Source organism: Zootoca vivipara, chromosome 16, assembly GCF_965207765.1.
Source record: "Zootoca vivipara chromosome 16, rZooViv2.hap1.1, whole genome shotgun sequence".
Taxonomy (NCBI): domain Eukaryota; kingdom Metazoa; phylum Chordata; class Lepidosauria; order Squamata; family Lacertidae; genus Zootoca; species Zootoca vivipara.
Window position 1 is genome coordinate 34,849,423 of NC_142599.1, and position 14,216 is coordinate 34,863,638.

The following is a 14,216-nucleotide window of genomic DNA, read 5'->3' on the forward strand; positions in this document are numbered from 1 at the left end:
AAATAAATAGGTGAGAATATTTTGGGGTGAGGGAACAGCTCACGGCTCACGGTGTGTTTAGCTCAGTTGCCGGTCCAAGGACAAGGTGTTTTTGTAAGTCCGTACATGCCAAAAAACAGCAAACTGTGCGTGTTAACACATTTATCTGGACATCAGAGGAAGAGCATTGCAGCCCGTAAGTTGAAGTGGGAGAGATTGAGGTATTTCACTGCAAAACACCCACACTCTCACCCAAATAATACACAGTACTGTATTTAAATGGCCCTTATACCATGGTTCATGCCTATTTTCGGTAACGGCTGGCGAAACCCAGCCAGATGGGCAGGGTAGAAATAATAAGTTGTTGTTGTTGTTGTTGTTGTTGTTGTTGTTGTTGTTGTGCAAGAACCCTGAAAGGCAGCCCCTTGTTCTTATTTATCCCTGCAGTGGGGATGGGGGTGAGGCCATAAATCCACTTCGCTGCATCCCTTTGGAATGTTTTGTGTATACATGCTCCTTTCACAACAACCCTGGCAGGTAGGCCAACGCTGCCCCGTTTCATCCCCCTTTTGCAACAAGGGGGGTGGGCAGCTGAACGGGGCTGCATGAGTGAAGTTGCAGCCAAGGTCAGATTTGAACCAGGGAGGTTTCTGGCTCATAGCTCTGGGACGTCACCGCTATGCTCAATGGTAACCTCCTGCTTCCCCCCCCCTTTTTTTAAATTATTATTTGGTTATAAGAAGAGCGCAGAGAAAAGGATAATGCGAGCTGCTTAGAGGTGTGTTTATATTTAGATATGGCCAGTCGGTTTGTGTGGCTCAGCACCAGAAGACCTAGATACCTGCAGAAGGTCCTGGGTTCAGCCTCCGATTTCTGCACCTGAAACTGCAAAGACTCACTTGCCTGCCAGTGTATACTTACTTAGATCTGGCTTCTGGAAGGCAGCTTCCTACATTGCTCTTGAAATCAGACTTTTTGTCCAACACCATGAGGACTAGAATCTTACTTACCATAAGTAGGGGAACAATTATAGGTGGGTGATAGACTCTGCCTGAAACCCCAGAGAGCTGCTGCCAGTCAGTGCAGGCAATACTGAGCTGGATAGACCATGGGTCTGATTCAATGCAAGGCAGCTGGCTATGTTCTTCATATACTGTATATTCCCCCCCCATGGTATTTTATTCAATTTCAACATTTTAAACATAATACGATCCAATACACAACTGCATTTTTCTTTTCTTTTTGTCAACCTCCCATCCCGCTTTCCATGAAGTTGTTGTTTTCCCTCTGCCGCTGAACCCTGTAAAAGACTATTAAATCATAACCGCATAATCTAGTGACTTCTGTTGCTCGCAGTTCAAATCCTGCTTGCAAATACATCGTGCTGTAGTACGGTATTTTAGCAGTCCGGGGGGGGGGGGCGCGGACATCCATTCTCCCACAAAACACTCATCATTGGAGTCTCTTAATTTTGCTGTTGATTTTGCTAACTCCGCATAGCCCATTATCTTGCTTATCCGTTCCCCTTTAGTGGCGACTTCCTCCTTCCATTTCTGCACATGATGAATAATCCAAGCTGCTGTTGTTACACATACATTAAATACTTAAACTTTCCCCCTCTGCCCCTATAATCTGCAGCTGGCTATGTTCTATAGATCCAAAGGGACGTGCTGGGTTTTTCCAGCTCGAAAACTAAATAAAAACTGAAGTGCTGAAGTGCTAGAGTGCTGCCTGCGAAGCACCTCTGCAACCTGGCCCCAAACAAGCACTCTGCACGCGTTCTGAAGACCTGCTGCTTAGCCTCCCGTCCCAAAGCCATGGTGGGTGCGTTCGCTAAAGGCCTGTGCTTCAACTTTTAAGACCTTGGGGCGTTGCGCTGAATCGCATGAGTAATGATCCCTGCCGTCATCAGGGATTTTGAGAACCATGGGGAAGAGGCTCTCCCCACCCCCCTCGCCCCTGCCCCGGTTGCGAGAGCTGAGTTTTAATAGCAAAGGGGTCCCGACCTTAGATGGGTGTTAACCGCAGCGTGCCTGATAACAGCTGGGAGAGGAACAGGGATGTCTCCACAGCGGGGTGTGGGTTTTGGAAGGAGTTTGGGGTTTCGAAAGGGGCCTTGTTCGCAGAAGAGCTTGGCTCTGGTATCGTATTTTTCCTGTCAAAGGTGGCAGGCAGAGCGGGGCTGCCCTATAGCTGGAAGTTCAGGGATTCTGGCCACGGCAAGAGAGCTGTGCAGGGAGTAACCGCGCACTGTGCTTGGCTCTGCCTGTCTGGCTTCCTCCTCCTCTCCCAGATTGGGGGGGGGGCTTCATTTGCCCTGGTACCTTTGCATTAATATCTCACACCCTTTCAAATACTGGCACAACTCAGTTAGCAGAGCATAAGACTCCTAATTCCATGGGGTTGTGGGTTCGAGCAAAAAATTCCTGCACTGCAGGGGGTTGGACTTGATGACCCTTCCAGCTCTACAATTCTATGATTCTAAATCCAGGCCCCAAGGACATAAGAAGAGGCTGCTGGATCAGGCCAATGGCCCATCCGGTCCGGCATCCTCTCATCACAGTGGCCAATGGGAACCAACAATCAGGACTCGAACACAGGACCCCTCTCCCCTCCTGCAGTTTCCAGCAACTGGTATTCAGAAGCATTGTTGCCCCCAACTGTGGAGAGGCAGAGCACAGCCATCCTGGCTAGCAGCCATCCATAGCCCTCGGCCGCCATGAATTTGCCTACACCTCTTTTAAAGTCACCTAGGTTGGTGGTCAGGGACACAGGTGGCGCTGTGGTCTAAACCACTGAGCCTAGGGCTTCCCGATCAGAAGGTCGCCGGTTCGAATCCCTGCAGTGGGGTGAGCTCCCGTTGTTCAGTCCCAGCTCCTGCCCACCTATCAGTTCGAAAGCACGTCAAAGTACAAGTAAATAAATAGATAAATAAATAGGTGTTCTGCTCTGGTTCGCCAGAAGCAGCTTAGTCATGCTGGCCACATGACCCGGAAGCTGTACGTCGGCTCCCTCGGCCAGTAAGGCGAGATGAGCGCCGCAACCTCAAAGTCGTCCGCGACTGGACCTAACGGTCAGGGGTACCTTTACCTTTAGGTTGGTGGTCATTACTGCTTCCTGCGGGAGGGAGTTCCATAGTTTAATTCTATGCTGCATGAAGAAGCCCTTCCTTTTATTTCTCCCGAATCGTTGAACATTTAGGGCTTAATCTACACCTACTTTTCCTCTGCACTTTCCAGGAGTGGTCCACGATTTTAAGTCCCCCCCCTTTTTTTTGGCTCTGGCACTTTCCCTGCTCTTTAAAGCTCAATCGGTGCAGACGCCAATCTGTGGGAAACCCAAATTGCTGCTTGCTCCAGTTCAGCTTTAAAGATTGTGTAAAAGCACTCAGACACGGAGCATTAAATTGCAGACCTTTGCCCAGAAAGGGCGAAAGGCAAGCAGATAAGCCCTCCTCCACTTCATTGCCATGCTGGGCATCATTTTAGAATCTTCTGCCTAGTGTTCAAAACTCGCCAGGCGCATTTTGCACCTGCCTATTGGCCGCTTGCGACCGGGTGAAGCCGCCCGGGCCTGACATCTCCACCATCTGGAGGTGCATGCCTGGGGATCCTTGGTTCTTGACTGTTTTTGCACACTAACACCCCATCCTGTAGAATTCTATCAGTTATATTTTATTTGCAAGATCAGAATGAATTTCGGGAACCAAAATGCTTTTTCTGTGCAGCCTAAGCAGGAGCTGTGAACAACCTTATAGCTAATTGTTGTTGCTTGTCTTCACTTACCTCACCCCTCTGCCCTGCTCACAGTTGTTAAGAATATCCCTACGTTATGAATGGTCCGAACCGTCATTAAGAAAAAGAGGTCGGAATAGGCCAATATATATACGGCTTAGGGAGCTGGGTATGTTTAGCCTGGAGAAGAGAAGGTTAAGGGGTGATATGATAGCCATGTTCAAATATATAAAAGGATGTCATATAGAGGAGGGTGAAAGGTTGTTTTCTGCTGCTCCAGAGAAGCAGACACGGAGCAATGGATTCAAACTACAAGAAAGAAGATTCCACCTAAACATTAGGAAGAACTTCCTGACAGTAAGAGCTGTTCGACAGTGGAATTTGCTGCCAAGGAGTGTGGTGGAGTCTCCTTCTTTGGAGGTCTTTAAGCAGAGGCTTGACAGCCATATGTCAAGAATGCTTTGATGGTGTTTCCTGCTTGGCAGGGGGTTGGACTGGATGGCCCTTGTGGTCTCTTCCAACTCTATGAATATATATATATGGACTGTCCCTGGATCAAAGGCTTTTCTTCTTTAAGTTCTCAAAGCTCTTAACCTCACTCAAGGTTGTCATCTGAACAAGCCAGATGTTTAACTGATCATCAATCACAGCCAGTCCATCATTTGAAAAATAAGACTTTAGAACCGTCTTGCCCCAAAATGGCAAGGAGCCGTTTGGCACCTAGCTTATATATATGAGTTTCTAACACTGTTCCTGTCACAATGCCTCTTATTCGCAGTTGATTGGGAGCTCTTGCGCTGCAGAGATGCTTCCTCTAAGTTCAGTTTAGCCATAAAGGGAGCTATGGGGAAGCTGTGCTAGAAAGTGTGGGATGTAAACTTGCTTTGACTCACAACCTCACCTCACCTCCCTGCCAACAAATCAGAATGAAACCTCCTCCGACAGCTGAGGTCCATCCCATCGCCCTGCACAGAAATGAAGGCGATTGCTGCATAAAGAGGTTGTCTGGAAACGCCTGCCATTTTGCAAAGAATGGCTATACCAGATGCAGGCTGGCTCGTTTACTCTTGCACTTAAGTCCTGCTCTTGGGCTGCATCTGGTCGACCACTGTGAGAACAGGACGCAGGGCTAGATGGGCCGCTGGCCTGATCCAGCAGGGTTTTTTTGGTGACATTTTTTGAAAAGAACTGGGTACGCTTAGCCTGCAGAAGAGAAGATTTAAGAGGGGGCATGGCAGCTGCCTTCAGACAAAGGGCTGTCTCTCACACAAGAGGCAGAGCAGAGATCGGTAGTTAATAATAATAATAATAATAATAATAATAATAATAATAATAATAATAATTTATTATTTATAGTCCAGAAGCAGAGGCAGAAGCAGAGGCTGGAGAGGAGGGGGCCAAGAGGCAGAGATGAGGCAGGCTGCCGAAGAAGCCAGGGCGTCTCCCCCTCCTGCGATGGGCAGGTCCCCTCCTGCCCCCTGGTCTCCCAGTGTGGTAGTGGCCCAAAGGGCCATAATCAATGTGATAATGTGAACCCCTATAAATCCTAGAATATGCTTCTAATAGAGAAGTTATGGTAACCTGTTGCTTTATGAAACTGATGATTTGGCAAGATGCCGTCCCTCACTGGGACAGAAGGACAGCTAATATGCAAATTACAAAGATACAGCTCATAAGGTAGAACATAAGTAGATACATAGTGCAAATGGCTACACATAACACAGGTTCCCAACATGCATACTAACACAATGATCACAGTGAGAATCGAAGTTTAGTTAGCAATGCTTATTGCGCATGCGTATTAAACATGAAATAAGGTAGTGATGTACATGATTGGTTAAAATTGAAATCCTTTGTTTGAAATGTTGTAATTACCCCTGCCTAGACCTTTGGGCGGGGTTGCAGTTTTGCGAAAAGATTAGATTGTAACCTATTGCTTTGCAATAAACAACAATGGACTCCTAAACTCCTCTCGTCTCTGAGTTTTATTGGCGTAACTCAGAAGATAAGCCATTTTTGGCTTAAAACACCAGGACCAGGAGAGGTATGAAGAGGGCCGAGTACAGGCAGACAAGGCATCGGAGCCTCAGATTGCTTGGGAAGGAACTGGAGGAGGAGGAGACTTGGGGAGCTGTGGGAAGGCGGGGACCTTCCGTCTTCGCAACTCTACCGGGAAGAGCGGCTGCGCTCACTAGGCCTGGTCTCCAGAGCTGCTTTGTTTCTTTGAATAAGAGGAGAACTTCCCTGGCACTGTGTGAGTTATTGCTAACCTGGTCCTGACACCCACCTTGACAACACGTAGCTTTGGAGCGTGCAGAACAAACTCCTCCTCTGTGTTTTTCCCACGCACCTTCTCCAGAGTGACCCCCGGAGCCCATCCTCAGTGGCCGACTCCCCTCCTTCGATTCTGATTGGCTGCAGCCAGCGCAAAGGGCAAGAAGACTTCCTTTTAAGTAAAAGACTTCTGGGAAACGATTTATAATGAGTTGAAAAAGGTGTTGAAAAACACATTTGTTAAAAAACTAGAAGCCTTTCTACTTGGAATAGTAGGGGAGGAAGTCCCCCCCAAAAGATATTACTTTCTTTCTGTATGCCACAGCTGCTGCGAGGCTACTACTCGCCAAGAATGGGAAGACTCAAGGTATAACAACTATAGACGATTGGCAGATGAAGATAATAGACTTTATAGAACTTGCCAAATTGACTGGGAGACTCCGCAACCAGGAAGAAGAGACGGTGAAAGAAGATTGGAAGAAATTTAAATTATATTTGAAAAAAATATTGTGATATTTAAGATCCCTTAGGGAAGTAAATATAGACTTTTGGTGTAAATGTAGAATGTAGGTTAAGTATAGAATGTTTTAGTACAAAAATAGCTTATTTGTAAATTGTATGAAATTGCCAAAGATGAATAGAAATGAAATTCAGATGGAGGGGACGACTGAGGGAAATCACCTAACGATGTTAAGAAAAGTTATAATTAATAAGAAGTATTTTTGTGTTGTTTGTTGTTTGTTTTATTTTTATGTATAAAATGAAACTGAGCCTATTCCTCAGTTGGGTTGCAGGTTGGGTTGCTAGAATTTGCCACAGCATCATCCAAGTGACCTCATTTCCATTTCAAATATTTCAAATATTTCTCCTTATAGTTAGGTATTTTTATTTTACTTGATTTGGGGAGGGGCGAGCAGCTGCCCCTCCTGCCTGTGCCCATGTGTGGATTATGACCTGGACTTTTCGCCTCTAGGGTGACCCTTCTTGTTTTGGGGTGCTTCCCTGCAACACAGGACACATCCCCACCGAACATGTAATGCACATTTAAAGCACACATTCCCACTCTCGTGAATCCTGGGAACCGTAGTTTAAGGGTGCTGGGAATTGTAGCTCTGTGGCAAAGTACCCAGGATTCTTTTTTTGGGAAGCCACGTTCTTGGAATGCACTGTGTGGATGCGACCCAAAATGGCTGGGATCCCAGGGGTGCTTGTTTGGCCTTCCCCCACCCCGCCCCCCAGCTCTGGCTCACTTCCACCCACACACCCGTTTTTGATTGAGATTGTTTTCTCAGCCTGGTGTGGGTCTTTGTTATTGTCTAGGGCAGCTGCTATTTCTGGGGCTGCTCTGCGTTCAGTCAGGAATGTTCCCCGGAGTTTCTCACCGCTGAGGGAAACGTAGAGCCGGTGCCTCCGGAACAGCAATAAAACGGTTGGCTGGCGCTGCCAGGAGGGGCTCGCAAGGTCTTCCTGTTCCTTAGATCGGGGATGAGCCGTAGCTCAGAGAAAGAGCACGTGCTTTGAGTGCAGAAGGTCCCAGGTTCAATCGCCAGGCAGAGCTGTACGAAACCCTGGACAGTTGCTGCCACTCAGTGTGGGGAGACTATGGAGCTGGATGGAGCAAAGGTCTGACTCGGAATAAGGCGGCCTCCAATGTTCCTATGAACTAACAGGTGACCATCGTCTACAGAAGCACAGGTCCCCAATTCTGAACTAGCCTCATATTGCCAGCTTTGACCGGCAGGGTCTCTTCAGCATCTCAGCCAGAAGGAGTGCCTTATGCCATTGGAGGCCAGTGACCTACCAAGGGATGGAGCTTGGTGGCACATCGCCTGCCTTGCGCGTGGAAGGTCTCGGGTTCAATCTCTCCGTTTTGAACAGCTGATAATCTCGTGGGGGACACTCCAGGCTTCTTCTAAGGCTTCCCTGGATATAAATAGACCTTTGCTTGCTAACTACACCACCTATTGCTGGGCCAAAGGTCGGTGCCTGGGGGGAAGGGGGGGTCCCTCCTCTCCGAACCATAGCTGCCAAGTTTTCCCTTTTCTCGCGAGGAAGCCTATTCAGCATAAGGGAATTTCCCTTTAAAAAAGGGAGAACTTGACAGCTACTGTATACTCCGAACACATCTTGTGGAAGGCTGTCTTCTGCCAGCCATTTTACTCTGCAATTGTTCTGTTTCCCCACATATCTGGAGGCCAGAAGGACATGTTGTTGTTGTTGTTGTTGTTGTTGTTGTTGTTGTTGTTGTTGTTGTTGTTGTTGTTGTTGTTGTTGTTGTTTGAAATGAACGGCAGAAAACGGGAGGGGGCACACTAGCGATATCCCCCACATCTGAATATGGATGGATGGCAGCTAACAGATTGAGATCTAATCCTGACAAGACAGAAGTACTGTTTTGGGGAACAGGGGGCAGGTGGGTGGGGGGGACTCCCTGGTCCTGAATGGGGTAACTGTGCCCCTGAAGGACCAGGTGCGCAGCCTGGGAGTCATTCTGGACTCACAGCTGTCCATGGAGGCGCAGGTCAATTCTGTGTCCAGGGCAGCTGTCTATCAGCTCCATCTGGTACGCAGGCTGAGACCCTACCTGCCTGCAGACTGTCTCACCAGAGTGGTGCCTGCTCTAGTTATCTCCCACTTGGACTACTGCAATGCGCTCTACGTGGGGCTACCTTTGAAGGTGACCCGGAACCTGCAAATAATCCAGAACGCGGCAGCTAGACTGGTGACTGGGGGTGGCCGCCGAGACCATATAACACCGGTCCTGAAATACCTACAGTGGCTCCCAGTACGTTGCCAAGCACAATTCAAAGTGTTGGTGTTGACCATTAAAGCCCTCAACAGCCTCAGCCCAGTATAGCTGAATGAGCGTCTCCACCCCCATCATTCAGCCCGGAAACTGAGATCCAGCGCTGAGGGCCTTCTGGCGGTTCCCTTGTTGCGAGAAGCCAAGTTACAGGGAACCAGGCAGAGGGCCTTCTCAGTAGTGGCGCCCGCCCTGTGGAAGGCCCTCCCACCCGATGTCAAAGAGATAAACAACTATCTGACGTTTAGAAGACATCTGATGGCAGCCCTGTTTAGGGTAGTTTTAAATGACTGGCGTTTTAATGTATTTTTAATCTTTTGTAGGAAGCCGCCCAGAATGGCTGGGGAAACCCAGCCAGATGGGTGGGGTATAAATAATAAATTATTATTATGAATATCCCCTCCCCCCTGTGTCTGAATGCACCCCAGTAAAGTGGAACGATTGATCAATTGCAAAAGTGGAATGATGTTTGGATGGTGCAAGTCACCGGAGCAACAGGGAACAAGCCACCTGTGCAAGACACAAGACACTTGAAGGCGTACTGTCTCTCTTTAAAACCTTCCATTCTCTCGGCTATTGAGCATTTGTTTACAGATCCCAGCACTGGGCACTTCCCCTCCGGGCAGTTTGCTAGTGCCCTCCTTAGAGTCCTACATTGCAAGGGGTAGGACTACATGACCCCTGGGGTCCCCCTTCCAATTCTATTTTGGGAATGACTCGTGTTCTTGTGTAGATGCATCGTTTTTATCCTTTCTAGATGTGCATTTTATCCTTTCTAGTTGTGTTCTATGCTGTCTTATAAGAATAGCACTGTAAATCAAACCCCACGTTGTGCAAAATATTCCCGCATTGCAGGGGGTTGGACTAGATGACCTTCGTGGGTCCTTCCAACTCTTTTTTTTAAAAAAAATTACTTTTATTAAAGATTTTATAGGTTTACAAAAGTACATGCCTTCCATTCTGTGATTCTACGATGCGAAAAGATGAAAGCCGCTGCCGGCCTGAGTAGGCGGCACTATGCGAGGTGGACCCGTGGCCAAGGCACAGGAGCCCTTTCCCAATCGGGAGAAAAAAGGTGGCAGGGCTTTCTGTGCCCAACTAAAGGTGGAAGCAGTGGTGGCGGGGGGGGGGCGTCCGGGGCTTAGCCTGGGCTCCTTTCACTAATTTTCACCCTCTCTTGGGCCTCCGGCCAAGAGACATCCTGTTATTTTCCTGCTGAGCGTCCTTCCCGCCCGAACTCCCCCCCTCCACCGGCAGCCGAGGTCAAGGGGCACGTTCTGTCCACCGGGAGGGGTCACCGCCGCAAGCTTGGCCCCCCTGAGCCAGCGTTTTCCTGTTTTGCTGAGTCGCTGTTTCCTGATCCTGGCCGGAGAGAGGGTTTTTCAGAGGGCAGTTCAGTGGCCAGGACAGGCATCCCTCCTTGGGTGTCTTTGTCCTGGGCCCCATCCCAAAGGAAGAAGGAAAACTTCTGCATATTAGCACCCACCTCAGTGGGTCGCTGGCCCCTCCCCGAGACTTACCTGTTTCCCACTGCAAACTCCCCAAACCTTTTCTCTTTCTGCTGCGGTTTTATTGACTCCGCAGTTGGTTCCCTTCCGGTGATTTATCAGCCCGTGTATCCCTTGTTTATCAGTCTATTATTATTATTATTATTATTATTATTTTCTTTAAATAACAACAGCAACACAAAAGTTCCAGCATAACAAACAGAAGAGAAACCACAAATCGAAAATTTTAGCCTCGCAGTCCGGAAGGGCAAAAGTACGAAAACACAACGCCGTTCCAAAGGGATAATGGAGGATTAACTCCTAGAAAGAGCCCCTTAAAAATTAATAGCTAAAAATATAAAAGTGTTCCCCACCTGTGAGCTCCATCATTGCTGAGAATAAAGGTGCTTTATAGGTTTACATAGACTGGTTGCCCAGAGCGATCGTGCGCCTCAACATTTTGTAGAAGAAATAAAATCATGGCATATATGGAAGAAGAAGAAAGTCATTTGAGCTCTGTTCGGTTTGTGAGATATCTTTTCCAGCTGGGCAATCTGCCAACCCCTTGAATGCCAGCAATCAAATCATTAATATTAAAGCTCTCCCGGTATTTGGCAATACAGCCTCGTAAGATATGAGAAATAAGTTATTTGCTTTTCAGATCTGTTTTCAATATACAGGTCCAGATATTGGGGCTCCAGGACCCCAAATTTTGCCCTCTTTTCTTGCCCTCATGACAGAACAATCCGGTTGGAGCTGATTGCAGAGGCGTGTGGGAGAATACCTCGCAGAGGCTGAATGAGGGGAGGCTGCTCGTGCAGAAAGGCAACAGGGAGACCCCTTTGAGGACTAGCGCCTTATTATGTATTACATTTATAGACCACTTTTATCTTTCAAGGATTTCAAGGTGGCGTACATGGCTCCTCCCCCATTTCACCCTCCAAACAAACCTGTGAGGTAGGTTAGGCGAAGAGATTGTGATTGGCCCAAGGTCACACCCAGTACGCTTTATGGCTGAGTGGAGATTCGAACCCTGCTCTCCCAAGCCCTAGTCCTCCTACTTGTGTGCCCCAAATGCAAATCAGCAAAGGGGAGAGATGGTCTTTTGACGGATGTCTTATTTGTACTTTCGCTCCAGTTTAATAATAATAATAATAATAATAATAATAATTTATTTATATTCCGCCCATCTGGCTGGGTTTCCCCAGCCACTCTGGGCGGCTTCCAACAGAAAAATAAAACACAGTGATCTATTAAACATTAGGTAAGGTAAAGGGGCCCCTGACCATCAGGTCCAGTCGTGTCCGACTCTGGGGTTGCGGCGCTCATCTCGCTCTATAGGCTGAGGGAGCCGGCGTTTGTCCGCAGACAGCTTCCAGGTCATGTGGCCAGCATGACAAAGCTGCTTCTGGCGAACCAGAGCAGCGCGCGGAAACGCCGTTTACCTTCCTGCCAGAGCGGTCCCTATTTATCTACTTGCACTTTGATGTGCTTTCAAACTGCTAGGTGGGCAGGAGCTGGGACCGAGCAACGGGAGCTCACCCCGTTGCAGGGATTCGAACTGCCGACCTTCTGACCAGCAAGCCCTAGACTCTGTGGTTTAACCCACAGCGCCACCTGGGGTTAAAAGCCTCCCTAAACAGGGCTGCCTTCAGGTGTCTTCTAAAAGTCTGGTAGCTGTTTTTCGCTTTGACATCTGATGGGCGGGCGTTTCACAGGGCGGGCGCCACTACCGAGAAGGCCCTCTGTCTAGTTCCCTGCAACTTGGCTTCTCGCAATGGCACTGGACCTCAGTGTCTGGGCAGAGCGATGGAGGTGGAGATGCTCCTTCAGGTATACTGGACCGAGGCCGTTTAGGACAGGGGTCCCCAGACTTACCGAGCGGCGGGCCGGTGCCCGCCGCGCCGACCGCGCGGTGGGCCGGACTGCAGGGGAGTGCGCGCGCAGCGGGCCGGAGGGCGGGGGAGTGCGCGCCCGTGCGCATGCGCACACGCACACGGGCGGAAAAAAAATCGGCGAAAATCGCTTGTGCGCATGCGTATGGGCCTCCCCCGACCCGGAAGTGCACCAGAAATGACCTCTTCCGGGTCGGGAGAGGCCCGTACGCATGCGCACAAAGGATTTTCGGCAATTTTTTGCCGATTTTTCAGATCGCCGCTGCGCCGCGCGCCGTGAGAGCGGGCGGCGGCAGCGGGCGGCGGGGGTCGTCGCGGGCCGGATTGGAAGGCCGATTGGGCCGCATCCGGCCCGGGGGCCGTAGTTTGGGGACCCCTGGTTTAGGACTTTAAAGGTCAGCACCAACACTTTGAATTGTGCTCAGAAACATAATGGGAGCCAATGTAGATCTTTCAAGACCGGTGTTATGTGGTCTCAGCGGCCGCTCCCAGTCACCAGTCTAGCTGCCGCATTCTGGATTAGTTGTCGTTTCTGAGTCTCCTTCAAAGGTAGCCCCACGTAGAGCGCATTGCAGTAGTCCAAGCGGGAGATAACTAGAGCGTGCACCACTCTGGAGAGACAGTCTGCAGGCAGGTAGGGTCTCAGCCTGATGGAGCTGATAGACAGTTTACTCTCTTCTCTCTCTCTCTCTCTCTCTCTCTCTCTCCCCCCCCCCCCCCCCCGCTGAGAGCCTGGCAAGAGGTGTAGAATCTGGATTCCTTGGTGCTAATGATCAAGGAATGGGAAGGGCCTTTTGAATGCAGATAGCCAGCTCTCCTTTCACAACCTCCCGGAGGTGTTGATGGCTTCCAGCAGAGAGGATTTGGCTGCCGACTTGGGTGTGTGTAGTCCAGCTTATTTATTTTTTAGGGGGAGCAGGGTGGGTGGAAGAAAGAGGCTGTCTTTTGTATTTCCAACGCAGAAAGGGTGGAAATTAGGGGCAAATTGTGTGCCCAACCCCTGAGTGGTGGGATTTGATCTCTCAGACGTGGGGGAAAGTTGGGGGAGGGGGACATTGCGGTGTGTTATGATATGTCTGCAGGCAACTTTCTGGACCTTTCTATAAAAGAACCTGCCAGGATTGTCTTAGATGCGGGATGCGAAATGTGACTTGTTTCACACTGAAAGGCGAACCTGAGTTTCTGAAACAGTTTGAGAACCGAAACCGGATTTTGCAGTTTCTCCAGGTAAGTGATGGGTATTGCAATGGATAGACTGGGGCAAAGCAGGTGTAAAAATGAACGGTGGCTTTGCTCTCAATGCTTCCAAATCCCAGATTTTGGAAGCCGCAGGAAGGAGAAAAGTTGCTGCTGTGCTTGGGTCCTGCTTGCCAGTTTCCCAATTGAGGCATCTGGTTCATTCATTCATTCATTCATTCATTGTGTTTATATCCTATTTTTTCTCCAAGGAGTTTCAGGTGGAGCACGTTTCCCCATTTTTTAATCCCTACAACAGCCTGGTGAGGTAGTGGCTGGCCCAAGGTCTCACCCTGTGAGCTTCTTAGCCGGGTGAGGGATTTGAACCTGGGTTCTTCCCAGGTCTTAGTCTGACACTCCAACCACTACACCACGCTGCCTCTGGTTGGCCACTGCAACTGAGGGGCCATGGGCCTGATCCAGCAGGGCTCTTCTTCTTACACTCTTGCATTCGTGAAAATAAAACGCTTCCTGCTGGAGGAAATCGCTTAGCAAAAATGTGCCTATTCGGTCAAAATTGCTTAGCTGTGTGTGTGTGTGTGTGTGTCTTCGGAGAATGCTGGAATGCTGATAAATTTTCGTTTGGGAGGGGGAAGCTTTAAAAAACAAACAAACAAATAAATTGCAAACCCACGTGGTGTTGTGGAGGACACACCATTCCTCTGAAGCACATCCAAAATACCTTTTTATAATGAACTGAAAAAGATTTTTAAATATACCTTTCCCAAAAAGCCAGAAGCACTTTTGTTAGGAATGATAGGTCAAGAGATAACCAAGGAGGACAATACTCTATTTCTGTATGCGACAA

General features: G+C 48.9%; 1 protein-coding gene across 5 annotated transcripts in view; it reads left to right on the forward strand.

Moving 5' to 3' along the window:
* NPR1 (natriuretic peptide receptor 1) overlaps positions 1-14,216 on the forward strand; it is a 56,545-nt gene that overhangs the window by 4,894 nt on the left and 37,435 nt on the right. The window contains exon 1 of one of the 5 annotated variants that reach the window (XM_088659870.1): positions 12,966-13,051. The exons of 3 other annotated variants lie outside the window; for them this stretch is intronic. In XM_088659870.1, coding sequence (XP_088515996.1) covers positions 13,015-13,051 — 37 coding nt within the window. In that variant the 5' untranslated portion in view covers positions 12,966-13,014. Of the gene's footprint in view, positions 1-12,965; positions 13,052-13,276; positions 13,400-14,216 lie in introns of those variants that run through there. One more of the 5 variants, XM_088659872.1, reaches the window with a different exon arrangement.